Source organism: Oryctolagus cuniculus, chromosome 11 (genome assembly GCF_051225735.1).
Source record: "Oryctolagus cuniculus isolate XC-2025 breed Fujian yellow rabbit chromosome 11, ASM5122573v1, whole genome shotgun sequence".
Lineage (NCBI taxonomy): Eukaryota > Metazoa > Chordata > Mammalia > Lagomorpha > Leporidae > Oryctolagus > Oryctolagus cuniculus.
The window spans coordinates 45,661,530-45,684,022 of NC_142877.1; the positions used below are offsets into that span (position 1 = coordinate 45,661,530).

A 22,493-nucleotide genomic window follows, 5' to 3' on the forward strand; every position below is an offset into this window, starting at 1 on the left:
TGACACTGCACAGGAAGTTGCTGCTGTCTGTCAAATGGGAAGAGGCAGGGAGCCTTCATGCTGGTTTTGTTGTTGTTGTTGTTGTTGTTGTCTTTGCTTATTTTTGCTTTGTGTCTTAGCAGATGGTTAAAGTAAAGTTACTTTAGAGCTCTATCAGCCCTGGAGACCCAGTCATACTTCTCAAATAAGAAGTCAGCCAGGGCCAGACTGTGGCACTGCGGGTTAAACTATGGCCTGCAGCAAGTCCCAGCTGCTCCACTTCTGATCCCTGCTAATGCGCCTGGGAAAGCAGCAGAGGACAGCCCAAGTTCTTAGGCCCCTGTACCATGTGACCATCGTGACCATTTGGAGAGTGAACAAGCTGATGAAAGATCTCTCTCTCCTTCCTCTCTCTAATTTTCAATTAAAAACAAACAAACAAAAAAAACCAAAGAAATAAACAAACAAAAACCCCAGGCAATGAAAAATAAAATAGATGGGTTGGACTTAAAAAGTCAGCCAGCACCCTAATGACGTGTGTGTGCAATTTCAAAATTTTTTGCACCAAAATAGATGTTTAATTCCATTTTCCCAAGACTTTCTGGAGTATTCTTGTATAGTCCTCTAACCAGTATGTCAGTCCTGATTTAAAAGAAACTGACAGGAGCAAGAGTAAATTTTTCCAGTCTTCACCTTCCCAGCCAGGATTTTTGTCATCCCGTACATTAAGTTTGGAATCCAAAGAGTTATCAGGGAGAATGGTCTAAAAACACCAGTCTCATAAAACGATGTGTGCAGCCATCACTAATGATTCTTGGCTATTAAAAACTCATGATGAGTTCAGGCTGGTTGTCTCGGTTTAAAAGTGGAGGGAAATACTTACTATAGATTCTCCCAGGCCTTTCTGCTCCTCATTGAGAAACTCAAAGAAAAGCACAACAGTGATTTGGAGGGGAGGGTGGTTCTGAGAATTAAAATGGAACAGAATGATGAGGTCTGTTTGGAGGCCAGAGCAGGGGGAAAAGGCAAGAGTTTTCCTTGTGCAACCTCAGCTACAATGAAGAGGACCTTAGCACAGAGGGACCGTACCCTACAAAATGTAGCCCATAATTCAAGCTGTCAGCTTAATCACGCTGTTTCCAGGTAAAGAGAAGGAGCCCTTGTTTCCTGGGTAAAGAGAAGGGGAGCGTTGTTTGCTGACCCCTGGTCCGCAGCCTGCCGCAGACCGCCCTGCTCCATTGGCCTTTGTGTCGCTGTCCCCTCCTTCCCTCCTTTTTAGCATTGTGCTCCCTTCAAGTGGCCCCCTGGAAGGGACCACCCAGAGGGCTGCACAATAGGAACCGAGGTAGCCACCAAAACATAGGTTTTGTAAGACAGCCTGTTAAAAGAAAAATACTGTTTAACTATGTATGTGTTTGTCCTTTCTACAACTGTTTTGTGTGGCAAACAAAACCCCATGTACAAACTTCACCGTGGCCCCACATACAGCTGTTCCAGCCATCAGGTGTCAGGCTTGAGATAGTCGCAGCCAGTTTATTTTCCCAGGGCACTAATTCTTGATGTGGTTTGGATTTATATGCTTAGATTTATATGCTTGGATTTATGGGCAGGACATTTGGTATCAAAACAAACTAATTGCACTGGCTTTTAAAACCTGTTTCATCAGTAGTGTTCAGAATTGACCAGTGGGCTTTGCTGTAGGGTGAAATTTGTCTGTAACGCTACTTAACAAAAGCTAGCAGCTGGGAATTCAATTCTCTATAGCCATTTACACCTCTGTAAAAGGATTAGGTCTAGCCAATTGTTACACTGTTTAAGTCTTAATTTGCATCCTTATGGAAGCAGAACTTCTACTGGCCTCTCTGGTTCTCAGTGACGTTTGTGTACCTGGGGATGGGCGGTCGCTAGGTTTTCTCCTATTGGTGAAGAGGTGCAAAATTGCTCCAGGAGCCTCTGGGTTTAGACTGGCAGTGTTTGTTTTGGTTCTTGCTGCAGTTGCGGTTCCTGAGTGTGTGGTATGAGGATGCATTCTGCTGCATCTGTTGAAACATAAGAACCTTCCAGAGTCTTGGACAATTTTAGGTGTGACTCATTGTGATCAAATTTCGTTGGCAATTTAATGTTCAGAAAAACCCAGAACTTGTCAAAGTGATAGTTCTAAAAGATCAAAGCCTTCCTATGTTTGGAATTGTTCTGTAGCCAAATGGATGAATTGTCTCTTCACTAGTGTCAATCTGGAACTAGATGTCAGGGTGTCAGTTGCCCTGCCTGGCCTGCAGTTTCTAATGATAAGAAAGGGAGCTCCCGCCGGTGAGCAGCAGGGGAAGCCAGAAGGTCAGGAATATGGTGGGAGGAGAGGGTGGTTAGGATTAAACTGTTCTGAATGGATGGGACATGATGGCACGTAGAATGCTTGGTAGGAACGGAAGCGGAAAGTCTGGAACATGCTGATGGCTGCATCACCAGTTCCACTGTTTTCCCGTCACATAGCGTTTGTTCATGTATTCAGCAAATCTTTATCCTGTTCAGAGCAAGCACTTATTAACCAGGGGGAATCAGTGATGTTCTACTTGCAGTGAAAAGAGTTGTACTGGTTGCTGAGAGTTGTCAGGATGATAAATACAAATCAAAAGGACCTATAAGGATACTTTACATGTTTTTTGTGCAGTAGACATGCCAGGCATTAAAAAAAAAGGTAGATGCAGTTATTGATAAATAAATATCAGCCTTCGAAGAATTGTTAAGGGAACTGAATGCATGGAGCGATGGGCATGTGGGGGTCCCCCAGGAAGCAGCATCTTGTTGTGAACCTGTGGGGAGCAGCCGGCTGGGCGTCCCAAGGGCAGGTGGGCCAAGGCAGCCTTTGCAGTTCTAAGAAAGCAACTAAAACTAGATTATTTTCGTTTTTTAACTTTTGAAGTTTTTGAGTGACTAGATCTCTGTTAATTCAACCTCAGAGACTATGAAGAAATCCCCATGCTTTAAATATTAAAATTATTGTGGAGTAAGGAGAGGCCTGTTTGTTTTGCTTTTACTTATTTGTGCACATGTGCCAAAAGGGAACAAAGGGCAGAAAAGAACCTTGATTTGTACTCAACAAAGCATTTTTAGGGTATGAGTTTGACCAATAAACTGGTTTGTTTCCTTGTTTGTGTTGTTTCTATAAAAAGATACAGAGCCCTGACCACATGCTGCCAGTAAAAGGAGTCCATTGTGAGAATGCAGTAAAGCAGCCTGGAGCCCCCCTAGAGAGAGTGTTCCAGTGTTTTCCACCCTCAAATTCTCCCATTTTGGTGAGAACTGTTCCAGCCCCCAACAGCAGTGCTGAGAGCAGAGCCTGCCCCTTCTCTCCTGCCTTGTCTACTGGTGATCACAGGGGAGAGGAGGAGCGCTGGGCTTGAGAGCAGAAGCCAGGGCTCCAGGGAGCAGGCCCAGGAAGAAAGATGGCGTCAGACTTGCGAGGAGGTAGAAGTTGAGTTTTTCCAGCCCTTCCGTTTTTTCTGCAGCAGTGTGATTGGAAACAAAGGCCAGTGACTACTACTAGAGGTTGGGAAAACACAGATAGAAGCAACAAGTTGTAGTGTTCCACAACGCAGTGGGACAACTGTAGTTGACTATACTGTATTATATACTGTATAAAGAACTGGAGGAGAGGAGCTGATACGCTCCAAACTCAAGGAAAAGGTAAGAAAATGGAAAAGCTGGCTGCCTGGTTGTTGCTCTTCCCCACCATCCACCTGCCCTGCCATTTCCTGTCACCTTTGCCTGTGCCGCTGCCTAGCTTCAAAGGTCATCCCCCCCTCAATGTGAAACTGAGATTGCTCATCTGTGGTGGGATCGCCTCCCTCTTCATAAGCACAAGTGATATTCTAGGAATTGGGTGATGGAAAGATAAAGCCTCCCAGGAAGAATCAGGATCCTGATTTTGCGTAGGCAATGAGAGGTATTCATAGGTACTGTATGTTGGATAGGCCTGGAACCTGGAAGTTTGGGACAGCAGAGCTCTGGTGTGAAGGACCTGACAGGGGGTCTGACCCCCCAGGGTTAGGAATCCAGGCCTACATTAGACAAACGCTTGGGACTTGGCAAGGAGCTGGAGCGCTGATAGGCGGACAAGAGTAAGAATAGGGCTCAAGTCCAGCGCTGCTTCCCAGTGGGGCTGGGCCGAGTCTGCAGCTGTCACTCATTCTCCTCCATCCTTGTGGATCGGGCACATGGCTGTCAGATAGACCTGGTAACTTAACCAGCTATAGTAGTGATTACAAATTAGGAATACTTTGCAGATTAACACATTATCTAAATTGTTTAGTGAATAATCTTTTTCTTTCTGGGGTTATTGTTAAGTATTCTCAACTACAAATGTGCTCTCTTCCTTTAAAGGAAGAACACTGTTTTATCTTTGATATCTTCTCCCTTAGCTTTTTAGAATCATGCTTCTCTCTAAATAGACTTTTTTTTTTTTTAAAGCCAGTAACTAGCCAATTTGTTTGGTGGCTACTGTGATATGGTGACAGGGCTCACCTAATCGGGACCAGATTGTTAGATTCTACCATTTACTTGGTAGAATGAAGAGAGATAGTGAAGGATCAGTCCCTCTTTCTGTGCCTTCCATTCTTACTAAGAATAAAGAAAATTAAACTGCAGTGGGTTCTGAATGGAAAAATAATAGTCACTTTTCTGCATTTAGAAATTGAAGGCATAACCTGTACTTCAGCCAGAAAATTTCGATTTCTTAGCAATGACAATTTAAGTAAATTTTATATGAGTTGTAGCCGTGTAACTTTGTTATGACTGACAGTATGAAATTAGACTTTTCTGCTGTTCACATTATCTAGCATTCCTATCTCTCAGGTCAGATGTGGAATGAGATTGCCCAGCTGTGGATTGGAACATCGTTAGAGTCATCGAAGGGTTAAAAGTTTCTTCCTCCGATGGATTTTAAACTTCCACGCAAACAAGTTTTCCAAATTGCCCCATTTTACATCTTTGTCAAGAGACAGTATAGTTGGTGCATTTTTATGTCGAGGTTATATTACAGATATATTTCACTAACGCACAAAGAGCCACCATAGATTCTGGAAGCTGGCGGTCTGTGCTTAAATAAACATCTCCTGCAGCACCTGTTTTATTTTATGGTCCCTATAATCACAGTGACATTCTGCAAGGAAGAGACCTTGAAGCTTGCAGGGCAGCTGTCCTTCACCGGTGCCTGAGACCCTTCCCTGGGCGCAGCAACAGTGAAAAGCAGGTCTGGTGTTGCTGGCGTGAACTTGCCTTTGTGGTGGGGTGGCCATTCTTGATCCCAAATTCTTCCAAATCACAAAGTTTCCAAACACTGGTGCACACAGCCAGCGCAGAGATCAATAGTTGAATTGAAGGTTTCACTTTGTTATGGAGTTTCCCATCTTTGTTTGTTTGTTTCTAATTATCAAGTGGATTTATCCGGTTAATGCCTATGCTGTAGATTGAATATGTTTTGGCCTCTGAACTCCTACAGATGTTGTATGTACAAACCCCAGCGTCATAGTGAGTGGTGCCAAGAGGGTAGCAACTTAATCCAGTGATGGTGTTGAGCAGGTCACTGGGGAATGAGTCCTTAGAGGTGGTTCTGAACTGAGTTCAGCTCCCCTCTCTGCTTCCTGGCTCACCACGCGATTGTTCTTCCACATACACTCCACTCTTCTCATCCTGCAGCCTTAGCAAGCTCCAGGCCAGAGTGGCTGCCCGAGCTTGGACTCGAACCTCCAAAACCATGAGCTACATAAACACTGTCTCTTTATAAAGTTAGTTGCCTGCTGGTAGCAAAGTTCAGGAGCTTTGAGTTTGTACATGACCTAAGGGTCCTTGAAAATGGTTTATTTTGAGAGAGGCAGGGAGGTGTAGTCTGTGGCTGGTATATTAATGTGTCCTTGAAATCACCTCGGTACGATCCAGCAGAGCCACCAGCTAGAGGGATGTCTTTGGCTGGTCCAGACCCCAGTGGGTTCCTAAGTTTCCAGGGTCACCCTAGTAACATAGGGCCTCAAGCTGAAGTTGCTTTTCCAAGTGTGGTCTCTGGACCAGCACCATCAGCAAGATCTGGAACTTGTTAGAAAGGCACATTGTCAAGCCCCATCCCAGACCCACTAGCACAGAAGCTAAGAGGGGTGTCTAGCCATCTGGGTTCTTTTTTTTTTTTTTTTTTTTTAAGATTTATTTATTTATTTGAAAGTTAGGAGTTACACAGGGGGAGAAAGAGAGGCAGAGAGAGAGAGAGTCTTCCATCCGCTGGTTCACTCCCCAATTGGCCACAACAGCTGGAGCTGCGCCATTCCGAAGCCAGGAGCCAAGAGCTTCCTCCAGGTCTCCCACACAGGTACAGGGACCCAAGGACTTGGGCCATCTTCTGCTGCTTTCCCAGACCATAGCAGAGAGCTAGATCAGAAGTGGAGCAGCTGGAACTCGAACCGTCACCCATATGGGATGCCGGCACTGCAGGGAACAGCTTTACCCACTACACCACAGTGCCGGCCCCATCTGGGTTCTAATGAGCCCTTAAGAGGACAGTGCTCCTTCCAGTTACAGAGCCCCACCCACCGTGTGCCTTAAATGGCCATGAAATTGTTGCATGAGAGAGAGGACCATCGTTTCTAGGAGAGCTGGTACACATGCACCGTATTCTCTCATCTCCTTCTTAGGTCAGCAGGAGCCCATTCACACCTTCTCACCTCCAGTTAGGTAGTCTCAGTTTCTCTTCATGGCCTTAGAAGCTGTGTGGCATCTGAACTGTGTATATCGGTTCATAAAAATCACATGTGGGCCGGCACCGCGGCTCACTAGGCTAATCCTCCGCTTTGAGGCGCCAGCACATCGGGTTCTAGTCCCGGTCGGGCCACCAGATTCTGTCCCGGTTGTCCCTCTTCCAGGCCAGCTCTCTGCTGTGGCCCGGGAGTGCAGTGGAGGATGGCCCAAGTGCTTGGGCCCTGCACCCCATGGGAGACCAGGATAAGCACCTGGCTCCTGCCATCAGATCAGCGCTGTAAGCCGGCTGCGGCGGCCATTGGAGGGTGAACCAATGGCAAAAGGAAGACCTTTCTCTCTGTCTTTCTCTCTCACTGTCCACTCTCCCTGTCAAAAATTAAAATAAATAAATTAATTAATTAATTTAAAAAATCACATGTGTGTAACATGTACAATAATTTGTCCAGTACCGGCTCCTGGTAGGTGCCTAATTCATGTTGCTGAAGTTTCATCAGTGTCCTAACAATGATTTTTATTTTGGGTCTGCCTTTATTTCCAGTTATGAAAAATGTGTGCACACTGTTTACTAGCAGAGGACAAGTGATTACACAGGAGTTGGTCAGTTGGTGTGTGTCTGTGAGAATCCACTTGGAGGGAGCTACTCTGGCTGAGCGAGTGAGTGGCTTTGGATCTGCTTAGCTTGCATTTGATGCCATCTTCTCCACCTTTTTCTGTGCCACTTAGTCTGTTTTATGTTAATGCTATAAATAGGGAATGGAATTCAACTGAAATATAGTAAGTGTTGGAGTCCATCAAGGAGTGGGTAAAATTCAAGATAATAGTCTCCAAAGGAGCCTTGTCACAAGAAAACTCCTAATCTGGTGGCTCCCTTTCCATTACCTTCTGAATCTGCACTAATGGTCACCGAACTGTGGAAGATGCTGGAAATGATTTTTCAAGTCAGTAGCTTTTCAGACTAAGGCAGTAAAGAGTAGCGCAAGAACACCCTCTTTTGTATTTTTAACCATGCAAAATAAAAAATTGCAGTCTTAAAAGACAACTTGACAGCCGGCGCCACGGCCCAATAGGCTAATCCTCCGCCTTGCGGCACCGGCACACCGGGTTCTAGTCCTAGTCGGGGCGCCGGATTCTGTCCTGGTTGCCCCTTTTCCAGGCCAGCTCTCTGCTATGGCCCGGGAGTGCAGTGGAGGATGGCCCAAGTCCTTGGGCCCTGCACCCACATGGGAGACCAGAAGCACCTGGCTCCTGGCTTCGGATCAGCGCGATGCGCCAGCCACAGTGCGCTGGCCGCGGTTTGCCATTGGAGGGTGAACCAACAGCAAAAGGAAGACCTTTCTCTCTGTCTCTCTCTCTCACTGTCCACTCTGCCTGTCAAAAACAAACAAACAAACAAACAAACAAAAAACTTGACAAGGTGGTAGAAGAATCCAGCCTGAGGAGGAATCTCTGAGCTCCTTCGGTAGTTTGGTGCTTATGTGTTGCAAGAGTCTTCAGCCGATGTCCTAGGTCTTTCTCACTGCGTTTTATGTCTGTTTAAATACTATTTGGCATAAACCACTGTTGTGGTGTGTGGCGTGGAAAGCATATATGCAATTATAATTTTCTGTGCAAACTGACTTGTTATACTGAATGATGGATTGTACGACTCTCTTAAGCTGGGCTGCCAAACTTGGATTGTGGGTGATAAGATATGAGGTCTGCATTTACTAGACTAGCAATTATTTCTCAGCATTCATGGTAGAGCTTTCGTTTCCATTATGGAAGGTTGTGTTTTACATGACTGTGGGTCTACAGTTGTGTATAAATCAGCCTTCCAAAAGAAATGATCCTTCTTTATGGCCAACACAAATTTTCAAATTACTATCTGGAATCTTCAAGACTGTTTCTTTACCACAGTCATTTTTCAAAGCCGGATAAAGAAGTCAGGAACAGTGTCCACAGTCAGTGTTTTGTTCTGTTGAATGGAAATTATATATGTTGTGACCGAAGATGCTGGTTAATGCACACTGATTATCCCTGGCTTGGAAAAGTGCCACATGTTTATTATGACCCTTGAGAGATGAGCAGTCAGGTCTTTAACCAGACTCCCTCCTGCGCTCTCTGCTCCAGAGGCACCCAGCACCCAGGAGTTCCTGCTGGGACTGCCTGAAGTGCAGTGTTCTTAACTGCTTTACCTTCTTTCCTTGGCCCCACACCATGAGCTGACAGTTTGTAAAACCATCCGAGAAACACTGATTTGGAGTGAATGGTCTGCTTTTGTTCTTTAATTGTTAGTGACTCTGATGTCAACGGGGAATTCTAAGCCAGGCAGGGCCAACTCTTAACAGATTATGAAATCCGTATGGCCTCCTGAGTTAGAGCTGTGTTTGCTGTGGCTGCTAGCAGCCCTGCTGGTGCCCTGACCAACGCATGGCAAACGTCTGCCTATTCAGTCTGCCTTTGCCCCATAGCATACACGAGAGGATAATATGAAGAGTTCTGAATTTCTCAAATTTCTGAAATCTTCACAAGGAGAAGCTTCATGAGAAGGAAACAGAACAAAGTTACTCCCGTCATCACTGTTGACTTACGTTACTTCAAGGGTTAAGCATTCAAAGACCTTCATGTGAAAGGCTTACCATTATCAGCTGCAGGACCGAGTTATCATTTTAGATAGTTAACAAGTTATTAAAATATGATTCCTGTCGTTTGGGGTAATTGCTAAAGTATTTCCCCAGTATTGCCTCTGGAGAACATGCTTAGCATCAAGACAATTACTACCTAAGTAGCTTTATCAAAAATGAACACAACAATACTTTTTCTCAGATGCACCTCATTGCATCCTGATGGTGGCAGCTTTCTGATAGGATTATGCTCTTAAACTCAGGCTTAAAAATTGAGCCACCGTATATTGTTTAGATTACAATATGCAAAAAGCTCTTTATTTTACGTCTACCTATATTAATTCAAAATAAAAATCAAGGTATTTATTACTTTGCATTTAAATCTTTGGACAAATTATTAACCTGTGGTAAATCACTTGTAGTTAGAAAATGCTGATACAAATGTTTTTGGATTAGAAGTCATTTTCAGTAGGTGAAATTAATTATAAACTAAGTATATTTTGTTGTTTTTAATTCAAGAGTGTATAAATAGATGACATCAAATTTTATCATTTTTAGATGGCATTGATGTTGAGTAGTTTCCAAGTAAACAAAAGAGAGAAAAATTTCTTTAAATCCTGGGTACCACTTAGCCAATTTTCTGATTCAGGATGTTTATATAGAACCGTAGTCGAGACACCATTCAAGGACTGCCGTGCCTCTTGCACTTCTTTCCTAATCTGTCCTGAAATAAAGCTTGGTTTTGTGCTTTTAGAAGTTGGCTTAGCTGTTCAGAAGTCACAGACCTAGATGCCATACCTCCTTCAACTCTTTGCTATTTGATCCCGAGCAACTCAGTTAATGGGTTTTATCCCTTTGTGGGAAAGCAGTATAATAATTGTAGGAAACCTTAGCTAATTCTTCATGTCAGCACCCACAGTGTAGTAGCAGTTGGCTGGAGTGACAATCAGTCTTGGGGCAGGCATTTCGTGTAGTGCTTAAGTTGCTGCTTGGGACTCCTACACCCCACATCAGAGTGCCTGGTTCAAGTCCCAGCTCCTCCACTTGTAATCCAGCTTTCTGCTACCACATATCCTGGGAGGCAGCTGGTGATGGCTCAAGTACTTGGTTCCTTCAACGCACATGGGAGACCTGGATTGCATTACCGGCTCCTGGCTGTTGTATTTCAGGATGAACCAGCAGATGGAAGGCATCCATCTTCCTTCCTTCCTTTCTCCTTCCTTCCTTTCTCCTTCCTTCCTTTCTCCTTCCTTCTTCCTTCCTTCCTTCCTTCGTTCCTTCCTTCCTTCCTTCCTCCCTCCCTCCCCCCTCCCTCCCTCCCTCCCCCTCCCTCCCTCCCTCACTTCCTCCCTCCCCCTTCCTTCCTCCCCCCTTCCTTCCTCCCTCCCTCCTCCCTTCCTCCCTCCCTCCCCCTTCCTTCCTCCCCCCTTCCTTCCTCCCTCCCTCCTCCCTTCCTCCCTCCCTCCCTCCTCCCTTCCTTCCTCCCCCACTCCCTCCCTCCCTCCCCTCCTTCTTTCCTCCCTCCCCCCTCCCTTCCTTCCTCCCTCCCTCCCTCCCTCCCCTCCTTCTTTCCTCCCTCCCCCCTCCCTTCCTTCCTCCCTCCTTCCCTCCCTCCCTCCCTCCCTCCCTCCCCCCTTCTTTCCTCCTTCCTCCCTCCCCCCCCCTCCCTCCCTTCCTTCCTCCCCCCCTCCCTAGGATTAGCCTATTGAGCCATGGCGCTGGCCACCATCTTAATCATTATTTAAAAGATTTATTTATTTATTTGAAAGGCAGAGTTACAGAGAAAGGGAGAAACAGAGAGAGAGATCTTCCATCTGCTAGTTCACTCACCAGATGACCAAGACAGTTGGAACTGGGCCAGGCTGAAGTTAGAAACTCCATCCAGGTATCCTGCCTGGATGACAGGGGTCCAAGTGTTTGGGCATCTTCTGCTGCCTTCCTTGGCACATGAGCAGGGAGCTGAGTAGGAAGCAGACCCGCTGGAACTGGAACCGGTTCTGTGATATGCTATGCCAGCATTGCAGGTGGCGGCTTTACCTGCTGCACCACAACACCAGCTCCCATCTTAATCATTTTTAACTGTGGAGTTCAGGAAGCTAAGTGAAGTCATGTATTGTGCAACAGGTTTCTAGAACTTTTTTTGTCTTGCAAAGCTTAAACTGGAGACCCATTAAGCAACTCCCTATTTCTGTCTTCCTGGAGGTCCCAGCAATCCCAGTCTGCTTTCTCTAGTAGAATTTCTGCTTTCCTTTCTGTGAACTTGACTCCTCAGGTACCTCATATAAGCAGAATTAGCAGTATTTGGTTTTTTGTAATTGGCTATTTCTTTTTGCATGACATCCTCAAGGTTCATCCGTGTTGTAGAATGTGTTCCCTTTTTAAGGCTGAATCCACAGGTTTTTATTTTCTCAAATTTGTATTATTTACTTTTATGTGAACTTGTGGATTTTCATCTATGTGCTGTTTTAGTCCATAGCAGACTTTATTCTTTTTGGTGCTTGAATTGTTCCATGTTTGGCCAGTGAGAATCCCTTCAAGAGAGCTCCTGGGTCCTTTTGACATGACTTAGTAAGCTAAGAACTTCCTTATTTTCTGGGATAACAAGATCTACATTTCCTGCCTCAAGACTAGAAGAGGGCACTTCTTCAGAGGATTCCTGGTTCCTTTGAGTATTCAAATGTGACAGCGTAGGCAACCATGTAAGGCTTTTTAGTTCTTTCGTAATAGTATTAATTTTCATTTTAATTGTGAGTAGACCAAAAAAAAAATAAGATTGCCATGAGAATATGATCTTTTTCTCATAAATACATTTATACAGTGATTCAAAACCATAGCTACACTTTAGAATCACGGTGTGAGCCCTGAGAAAGAAACCCCAAATCCCAAGCAGCCAGGCCATTTCACTAGACTCTGAGGAGTAGTCCGAGGCACTCAGACTTTGCAAAGCTGCCCAGGTGATTCCGTGTGCAAAGTTGCTAAATTACCTTAGTCCAGAATATGTTAAGTTCCAGACTTTTTGGATGAGCTGTCTTCTCCTAACTTGATGGTTAGGCCTTTAAAAATGTGGAAGTCTGATACATAATCCCATACTACCGGTCTGTGATGTGTCTGCCTCCTGAATCTGTTTTACAGATCTAAACAAGCCTCAGACTCGGGCCTACTGCAGGCACAGTGTTGTGTGGCCGCCTTGAAAGAACGTGCTCATTCTCCCCAACAAGAGGTATGTAGCTAAACTGCCTGAAGTTTCATCCAGTCAAAAATGTGGACCAAACAAGGGGTAGGATTTTTTTCAATGAGTTTCAAGATGTACAAGTTATTCATTTGAGGAAACAGGGGCAAACAGTTTTACTCTTAAGGATAATTAAAATATTTGAAAAAAATGATGGTAAGAAGAGTAGTCAGGCTTTGCGGTTGGTTGGTTTCTAACTTCCTGGTCTCGCACCTTTTACCTAACATTTTATATAGAATTCCTAACCTCTGGCACAGTATTACTTTAGGTTCCAGAGATAACTTGATTATACATGTCTGTCATAACACTTTCCAGGGAACGTGGGAGCATCTTGGAACATTCTGGTTTTCTGGCTTCATTCCACGCATTAACAATATTATGCAAGGGCAGGCATTGTGGTGCAGTGAGTTAAGCTGCCCCTTGAGATGCCCATGTCCCATTTCAGAGTGCCTGGGCTTGAGTCCCATCTCCATTTTGTAATCCAGCTTCCTGTTAATGGGTGCTCTTGGGAGGCATCAGACGATGTTTCAAGCATTCTGGTTCTTGCCACCCACATGGAAGATACAAGTTGAGTTCCTGGTTCCTGGCTTTGACCTGGCCCAGCTAGGGCTGTTGGGGGCATTTGGAGAGTGAAACAGTGGATGGAGGATCCTCTCTCTTTCTCTCTCTCTTCCTTATGCTCTCGCTCTGCCTTTCAAATAAATTTAAACTTAAAAAAAAGATTGTCAGAATGTTTTAAAAAATATAAATTACTGTAATTTATATCAATACAGCAAATATATATATTGATCCCTTATTGTCCCAGGTAGTAGCCCAAATCCATTGGAAGGAGAAAGATAAATAAAATGTGGCTCCTTCCTTCTGAGGGATGACTCAGTGGAGTGCATGTTATAAGAAAGTGGCAGTGATGAGGCCAGTGCTGTGGCTCAGCGGGTTAAAGCCCCAGCCCGCAGCGCCGGCATCCCATGTGGGCACCAGTTCATGTGTCGGCTGCTCCACTTCTGATCCAGCTCTCTGCTATGGACTGGGAAAGCAGTAGAAGATGGCCCAAGTCTCTAGGCCCCTGCACCCTGTGGGAGACCTGGAAGAAGCTCCTGGCGCCTCCTAGCTTTGGATCAACTCAGTTCTGGCTGTTGTGGTCATCTGGGGAGTGAACCAGTGGATTGAAGATCTCTCTCTCTCTCTCTCTAACTCTGTCTTTCTAATAAATAACATAAATCTAAAAAAAAAGAAATGCCAGTGAATGTGGCTCCTCAGAAAAGGGAGCCAAGCCATCAGGAGAAGCATCAAGGGCAGATGTTGGGATGGATGTGAGTGACCCTGAAAAGGTGTAGACAGGCTTTTGACAAGGTTAGAGTGCGAGAGAGGGGCAGACGAATAATAGAACAAACCAAGAAACCCAGCACATGTCCAGGCAGAGGAGCTGCCCTTGTGGCTGGGGAACTGAAGTCCACCAGGTAGTCTCAGGCTGAGTTGTGCACTGACTGGCCGAAGGCTGGGGAGGTGGTGTGTAGTGTTGCAGGTTTGGAGGTGCCGCCGGAGCCTTTGGAGCAGGGCTCCGGGGTGGTTTCTGCGGTGCCTTACAGAATTCCGTCTTTCTGGAGTAGGACTGAAGTAAGGGGGAGCAGGGATTTCTGCCGAGGTTCAGGCAAGAGAAGGGGCCCCCCAGGCCTTTCAGAGCACCTTGTCCCCGAACCTCACCCCCCTAGCTGAAAGAGGGTACAAGGACCTTTCTGTAAATTTTTATTTTTCGCATTTCAAGCATATAAACAAGGGTATTTAAGAAAGTTCATGGAAAAAGAGAAATAAACAGTAACTTTATTTTGATCCTAAACTTTCTGAAGACTGCTTAGTTTCTTTATACTGGGCGTGGCCATGAGCTTTGGAAAGCTGTGCTCATGTAATGCTGGGATGAACTGCGCCTCCCGTGCCTGGGGCTCGGTGTTGTGCATTGCTTTCCTTGCACTGTACTTGTTTCAGATCTCCTCCTACTCATTCTCACACCCCTCCGCTCCTTCCCTCCTGCGTTCTGCTCTCTCTCCCTCTTCTCTCTCCTCTCTTCTCCCAACCCTCTTCTCCACCCCTTTTCCTTCGGGGGAAAAAGTGAATTATTGCAGGTGTAGACACAGCCCCATGTACCTCATAGACTTCTTGTCCCTTTTCAAAGATAACTTGTGCATATCCTTCCTGTGTATTCTCATTTTACTGCACTATGGCTGATTTAATAAAGAGCTGATAGTTTGGTTTTGTTCAAGGGGTGATACCATTTGTATAACTGTTTAAAATAGTGTGCTTTATGATAAATAGAACCTGTATTGTTAAGACCCATTCCATCTCTGTTGATTAATATAAAAGGAGATTGTTTTTAGGTTTTCTTGTCTACTTTATTTAACTGTATTTTCTAACAGCATTGTGTTCCATTTTTGTTCACTGCATTATATCACATTTCAGCCATGTCACAGATCAAGTGTTGGTTAAATGCTTTTTTGCTGTTGTATCATCTTTTTCTATTTCAACTTTTTAAAAGATGTATTTATTTTTATTTGAAAGTCAGAGTTACACAGAGAGAGGGAGATAAAGAGAGAACAAAAGAGAGAGGTCTTCCATCTGCTGGTTCACTCCCAAAATGACCACAACAGCCGTGACTGGGCCAGCTTGAAGCCAGAAGCCAGGAACTCTATCCATGTCTCCAACATGGGTGCAAAGGCCCAAACATTTGGGACCTTCTTCTGCTACTTTCCCAGGCATAGTAGCAGGGAGCCAGATCAGAAGAGGAGCAGCCGGGACTTGAATTTGCTCATATGGGATGCTGGTGTCACAGGCAGTGGTTTAACCCACTGTGCCACAACAATGGCCCCCATAACACCTTGTTTAAAAGGGCAGGGTGCGGGAAGAAAGATATTGTTTATATTAGAAAACATGAGTAAAGTTTCAGTCAATCAATCCACTCATAAATTTCCCAATGCCTCCATTGGTGATGGGGGTGGGCAGGAGGACTGCCCAAATAATAACTAATGAATCAAAAATAAGTTAGTGGGAAAAAAAAACGTAGCTTTAAAAATGGAAGTAGATAGGTGATTTTTCTAACACACATACTATATGGAAGAAATGCACAGGCCCAAAGAGCAGTGTTACCAAAAATGACACAAGCAAGGCAAGCCTTGTGAGCTTTATTCACAACCACATGCTCCTGTGGGTTCTAGAACTGTCTGGCTTCTGTATCATCCTTTTATGATCAGCAAAATACAGATTGAGTTGTTTCTGAGTATTGAAATAATAGACATGTATAGCAAATACTATGGGTTAAATACCTCTTTTTAGGTAAAATCTTAAAAGTAACCGATTTCTCAAAACTTAAGAACGCTCTACCAGAATGTACTTGGTTAAGAGTCTATTGCAGCTCTGAACTATTTACTTTGATCTCTGGGGCAAAGGGCTAATTAAATAGTCACATGCAAATGATGTTTACCTGTGGGTCCCTGTGCTGTCAGCTGGAGTCAATCCCTTCTCTTGAGTAAATACATCATCAAAGCCACAGAAACTCAGATTGTTTCCCCTTGAGACCACAGGAGCTTCACAGCGCCCACACAGCCTATTAGGCAATTACATAATTGAGCTACATGCTTTTAATTCAGAAAAATATGTAATTACTTTATGTGGAAATAAAATGAAATGGTGCTTCATTAAAATACAGAGTGCCTTAAAAGTCCTTTCCTCCCAAAGGATGTCCGGTTCCTCCCAGGAGAACTTTGACACAGCAGAGCAACTCAGTGTCAAGGGCGCTTCGTGTCCTGTCCCCCACTGTCCACACACTGGTTTTACTCACCAGGAAGACTTTTCCTAGGTGACCCACTGCCTCTCTATTTTTATCTCTTAAGTACTTGTTTGAATATTTTCCCTTTCTTTTCATTACTACACAGATAAAATCCCTTCTCCTTGTCTTAGATATAATAAGTTAAGTGATGATGCCTGGAGTGTCTCTCTCTCTCTCTCTCTCTCTCTCTCTCTCTCTCTTTGACAGGCAGAGTTAGACAGTGAGGGAGAGAGACAGAGAGAAAGGTCTTCCTTCCATTGGTTCACCCCCCAAATGGCTGCTACAGCCGGTGCACTGCAACAATCCGAAGCCAGGTGCTTCCTCCTGGTCTCCCATGTAGGTACAGGGCCCAAGCACTTGGGCCATCCTCCACTGCCTTCCTGGGCTGGCTACAGCGGAGAGCTGGACTGGAAGAGGAGCAACTGGGACAGAATCTGGCGCCCCAACATGGTCTAGAACCCGGGGTACTGGAGCCACATTTAGAGGATTAGCCTAGTGAGCTGTGGCACTGGCCTGGAGTATCTCTTTAAACACTGGAAAATTACTTCACTTGTCCTAAAGGAAGGTTTTGGAGGAAGAGTCATTTTAACATGTGTGTCAAGAAATGCCAACCACTGTCAACTTCCATGGTTTTTAGCTCCTTTGCTTTTCTCTAACGTGTAATGAAATTTAATTTTATCAAATGCTTTTGCATTCTTTTTGTCTTTATGTTTGTACCTCTCATCAAAGAAGCTGGATTCTTGTTCAGTGAGCATGTTTTCTTTTTTAAACAGACAGGGGGAAAAACCCTGGAAATGTTAGGAAAAGAAAAATGTCTTTTATCCTACCATCTTTATAAAGCCTTGTTTACATCGTGGTGGATGATTTTAATATTTAATGTTTCTTCCCTCTTGTTACCACATGAACTTCCTTTCATACCATTAAATGTTCTATGTCAATTCCGTATAGCTTTACATAGGTCCCCGTCTGCTGTCTCTTTACCAGTCTCGTTGACCGTTCAGATTGTTTCTGATTTTTTTCTCTAACAAAAAAAAAAGTCTCAAAGAACATCCAGTTTTATGAATATCCATGTTATTTCCATGGAATGAATTCCGGAATGTAGAATAATGAGGTCAAAAGGTGTGAACATCTTCCAGGCTTTAGCTGTGCGTGTGCACTGCTGGGTCTCACTCTGGAAGGGTCATCAGTGTCGCCAGTAATGGGTGAAAATGTCATTTCTCTGAGTTTTCTGTGAAAGCAGATACTATCAACTGTCTTTTGGCACTGATTTGAGAGGTGAAAATGACATTCAATTATTTCTTGTTGATCGTTTGACCCTTATATCACAATTGAGGTCACACTTTTTGCCTATCTATCTGTTAGCCAATTGTATTTCTCTTTTTGTAATTGCTGATTCATGCTCCTTGCTCATTTTTCTATTAGGTTAGTAATACTGACCTGTAAGAACTTTTTGTATAATTTTGTACATTTTGTTCCAGTATTTTTAGCAGTGTGATCTTTGCCTTCCAAATTTTATGGACACAATGTTTTTACCCTAATATCTTCATCCATTTATGTATTTAATATCACATTTGATAAGTTTATGGTATAAGTTAGGAGTCAGCATAAGGTGACTTTTGGGTTCTCGACGTAGCAGGATTGAACTTTAAGGAACACTGCACTGGAATCAAGCCAGTAATTCTAGGAATACTACTAAGTATAATTCATGGAATGATTTATCTACTGTGGTAGCTAAATTAGGGCAGTATCAACATCACTCATTCTGCAACTAGTGCGTACCTTGGCATTCAATTTCCAAGCTTCTTGGTGTGTGTCCTGGAAAGGTAGAAAACCTAAGGACTAATTTGTTGGTATTCCTTTAGACTTCAGACGGCTGAATCAGTGAAGTGATCTCCAGTTTTCCCTCCTGGGCTCGAAATACATGCAGTGCAAGGAGAGGCTCTATTCAGAGCAGGAAAGTTAAAAACCCAAGCCTGGAAAAAAGCAAGCAGCAGCCTGGTCCGTTTCTGAGTCCTATAGAAAGCCATGGTAAAGCTGTTTGCTGCTGGCATTTTTCAGAAAATGAGCTCCAATTTGCAAAGGCTGCTCAGTCCAGCATAAGATGTGCAAAGTAGCTTGTGAGGGCTTCTGTGAGCTACTGTTGCTTTGCAGGTATAGGTCAGTGTCCTGAGTCTCAGGTTGTAAGCTCCTTCAAGTCCAGGGCTCCCTTAGAACTGTGCCTTTCTGGAGCACACCTGCAAGCAGTTCATTTAAAAAATGTGTTGCAAATGTTTTTCCTGACTCTCTGGAAGTTGTTTTTGACTAGAAGACTGGCCCTTCCTTTCTGTTCCTTGCAGGTCATTATTCCCTGCTGGTTAGGGAATTACATTATTATTATTTTTAAAGATTTATTTTATTTATTTGAAAGGCAGAGTGACAGAGAGGGAGGGAGGAAGAGAGAGAGAGAAAGAATGAGAATGAGAATCTTCTGTCCACGTACCAAAAGGGCACATGGGTGGGGCCGGACCAAGCCAAAACCAGGAGCCAGGAACTTCATCCAGATGTCCTACATGGGTGAAGGGGCTCAAGCACATCAGCCATCTTTTGCTGTTTTCCCCAGCATACTTGGAGGGAGCTGGATCTGAAGTGGAGCAGACAGGACTCAAACCAGCGCCCACATGGGATACCAACACTGCAGGTGGTGGTGTGGCTTAACCTACTATACCACAGTCCAGCCCCAAGTACTTATATTTTAGATTCCCTGACAGGTGATTTTTGGGCAGCTCTATTGTTCTGTTTATTGGTGCCACAGTTAATCAAAGTCAAACCAACATTCTTATGTTGTAACTTTATCATCCACTACAATTTTATAGATTAAAAAAATACTCAGTTTTGAGAAATTATCTATAGAATTATAAAAGAAGAGTTATGTTATAGTTGTTTCTGTCCAAAAAGGAAGAGACCAGTGGGCAATAAGGTATAGCAGGCTAAGCCACCTCTTGGGACACCTACATCTCGTGTTGGAGGACCCGGTTCAAGTCCTGGCTACACCACTAACAGTAGAGCTTCCTGCCATTGCAGCCCTGGGGAGCAGCAGATAATAGCTCAAGTGGCTGAGTCCCTGGGAGACTGGATGGAGTTCCTGGCTCCTGGCTTCAGTCTGGTTCAGCCTCAGCTGTTGCATCTATTTGGGAGTGAACCAGCCGTTAGAAGTACCTATTTCTGGCCAGCGCCGCGGCTCAATAGGCTAATCCTCCACCTTGCGGCGCCGGCACACCAGGTTCTAGTCCCAGTGGGGGCGCCGGATTCTGTCCCGGTTGCCCCTCTTCCAGGCCAGCTCTCTGCTATGGCCCAAGTGCTTGGGCCCTGCACCTGCATGGGAGACCAGTAGAAGCACCTGGCTCTTGGCTTCGGATCAGCGCCATGTGCCGGCCACAGCACGCTGGCCACAGTGGCCATTGGAGGGTGAACCAACGGCAAAGGAAGACCTTTCTCTCTGTCTCTCTCTCTCTCTCACTGTCCACTCTGCCTGTCAAAAAAAAAAAAAAAGTACCTATTTCTTTCTTTGTCTCTGTCACTCTGTCTTTCAAATAAATAAAGACAAATAAACTTATTTAGAAAGTTACAGAAATCCTAGAGAGAAGTATTGAGTTGTGAGGATAAAAGGGGTAGACATACAAAATGAATTAAACTAGTGGGTAGTGTGCCCACCACATCTGGGCTCTGCACAGAACAGGTAGCAGTGATGGTTTTCCTATTGAACATGCAGGTACTTGCTAGAAAGACATTTCCATATTATTATAGCATTTTATTTTGTGTTCGAGGACCAGTTAAAACCCAGCTAAAGCAAAAGCAGATCTTAAATGAAAGGGATGCACAAAGTGGTGAGATAGTTGTTTGTCATTGTTGAGGATGGCAGCCTACACTGAGTTACAAGGAAACCAACTCCACAGCAAGAGTGTATTTGGGAATAGCAAGGGATTCCCCTCTGGGATATGCGTGCTATGGCGGCCACTGGGCTGTGCGTGCAGCCAAGGGGATTGGGTCAAAGAAGAAGTTTTCAAGACAAATATAAAAATATATGTGAGCGCTGAAACAAATACCATTGGTTGGAGAAGTCGGTGTTAACTTATTGATAGAGACAACCATTGTCAGCAGGTGCACTTGTACAAGCACCTCATCAGGGATACTGAAGTTTGAAGGAATTCCTTGCTTGTTCTTGTCATAGTCATGGCCATGTGAAAGCCCTTCCATTGTGACCTCGTGGCTCTGTTTTGTTAGGATTTACTTAAGTGACTCCACTTTGAGGGACCTGTGAGAAGTCATGCAAGTCATTGACTATCCAGAACAGTTTGGGCATTCAGGCATGGAGAGGAGTGATAAAGCTGGTTGTTTTAAACTGACTAAAAATCTCTGAAGCTCTCCAATGTGTGTAAATTCTACAGCAGAAGGTGTAGGAAACTTCAACAGTCTTTTAACCATTTTATTTCTGTTTTTAAAAGATTTTATTTATTTGAAAGGCAGAGTTACAGAGAGAGAGAGAGAGAGAGAGATCCAGGGTAGGGGTTAGGAGATGAAGAGAAAGAGACAGAGAGGTCTGCTGATTCACTCTCCAAATAGCCACTACAGCCAAGGCTGGGCCATATTGAAGCCAAGAGCCAAGAACTCCATTCAGGTCTCCCATGTAGGTGGCAGGAGCCAAGGTACTTGGGTCATCTTTAGCTGGATGTGAAGTGGAGCAGCGGAGCCAGGAACTGGTGCTCATGTGGGATGCTGGCATCGCAGGTAGCAGCCTAACTTGCTGCCCTACACACTGGCCCCAACCATTTGTCCTTAAAATGTGTGATTAGACAGTGGCTACTACTGCAAGGGCATGTCAAGAAATTATTAGTTATAGGCATTATATAAGGTGATATGATGAATTTGAGGTTCTCACAGTGTATGGATTATTTTAAATCTCAGAAAAAGAAAATTGCAGCTTTTACTACAGAATTGCAGTCAGTTCTTTCTGTTCATATTTTAAAGTGCTTTTTATATTATTGGGCACAGATAGACTAGATCAGGATGAATGGAGACACACAGATCAGTCCAGAAAGCACACTGACAGTTGAAAGACAGCAGTTCAAGTTCAAGGATGTGGTATCTGCACTTCCTGGAAGCAGGTGCAGTGCAGTGCAGTGGTCCATGTGGACAGCTGGAATGGGGGGAGGGAGTATGGCAGCTGGTAAGGGGGACCAACCCTTGGTCTGGGCTTCAAGGGCAGGACTGTGTGCCCCAACCCCAGTCTGCAGAAGCAGAGGTACTGAACAGGTCATCCCAACAGAGAGTTATTGCAACTAAAGTAAAATCCAGAGACTAGTTTAAAATTAAGGGAAAGCCCTTAGCGGTAAGAACTAGACCACAGAAAAGTCCAGTCTGCAAGGCTGACTTGATGCCAAGTCCTTCAGTCATGGAGACTAAGTCCTTAAATCCTTCACAGACAGGGGCTCCAGCTCCCAGGATAGGCCATGGGTCTAGGAGGCCAGCAGTCGTAGTGAGGGCAGCAGGCGGGATCCGTTCAGAAGGCAGGGCCAAAGGCAGGGCCTTGAAGTATCTGAAGTGGCAGACGTGCAAGGCTGGCTCTTTTTTTTTTTTTCTCTTTAAAGATTCATTTATTTATTTGAAAGTCAGAGTTACACAGAGAGAGAAGAGGCAGAGAGAGAGAGAGAGGTCTTCCATCCACTGGTTCACTCTCCAGATGGCCGCAACTACTGGAGCTGCGCCGATCTGAAGCCAGGAGCTTCTTCTGGGTCTCCCACGTGGGTGCAGGGGCCCAAGGACTTGGGCCATCTTCCACTGCTTTCCCAGGCCATAACAGAGAGCTGGATCGGAAGAGGAGCAGCCAGGACTCGAACCAGCACCCATATGGGACGCCTGCACTTCAGGCCAGGACGTTAACCTGCTGCACCACAGCACTGGCCCCATGGCTGGCTCCTCCAATCTCTTCCTTTTCCTTCTTGCAAGTGAATCGCTAGGATCATCAGACAAGCTTCTTCTCTTCCCCACTGTTAACTCAGTAATCGCATTCTTACCACTTTCCCCTGTCACTAACAATGACCTGTGGGTCCAGCTCTGCACTTCATTTTAATGCAGCTGCTCAGATGTCTGT

At 44.7% G+C, this 22,493-nt stretch overlaps 1 protein-coding gene across 8 annotated transcripts in view; it reads left to right on the forward strand.

The window, feature by feature from the left end:
• Positions 1-22,493, forward strand: part of KIZ (kizuna centrosomal protein) — a 113,943-nt gene that overhangs the window by 61,774 nt on the left and 29,676 nt on the right. For all 8 annotated transcript variants that reach the window (XR_016216037.1, XR_016216038.1, XM_089307366.1 and 5 more), the window contains exon 7: positions 12,456-12,543. Coding sequence is in view for 6 of the 8 variants with exons in the window: in XM_089307366.1 (XP_089163492.1) it covers positions 12,456-12,543 (88 nt within the window). In the remaining 2 variants the exon portion in view is untranslated. The remainder of the gene's footprint in view (positions 1-12,455; positions 12,544-22,493) is intronic.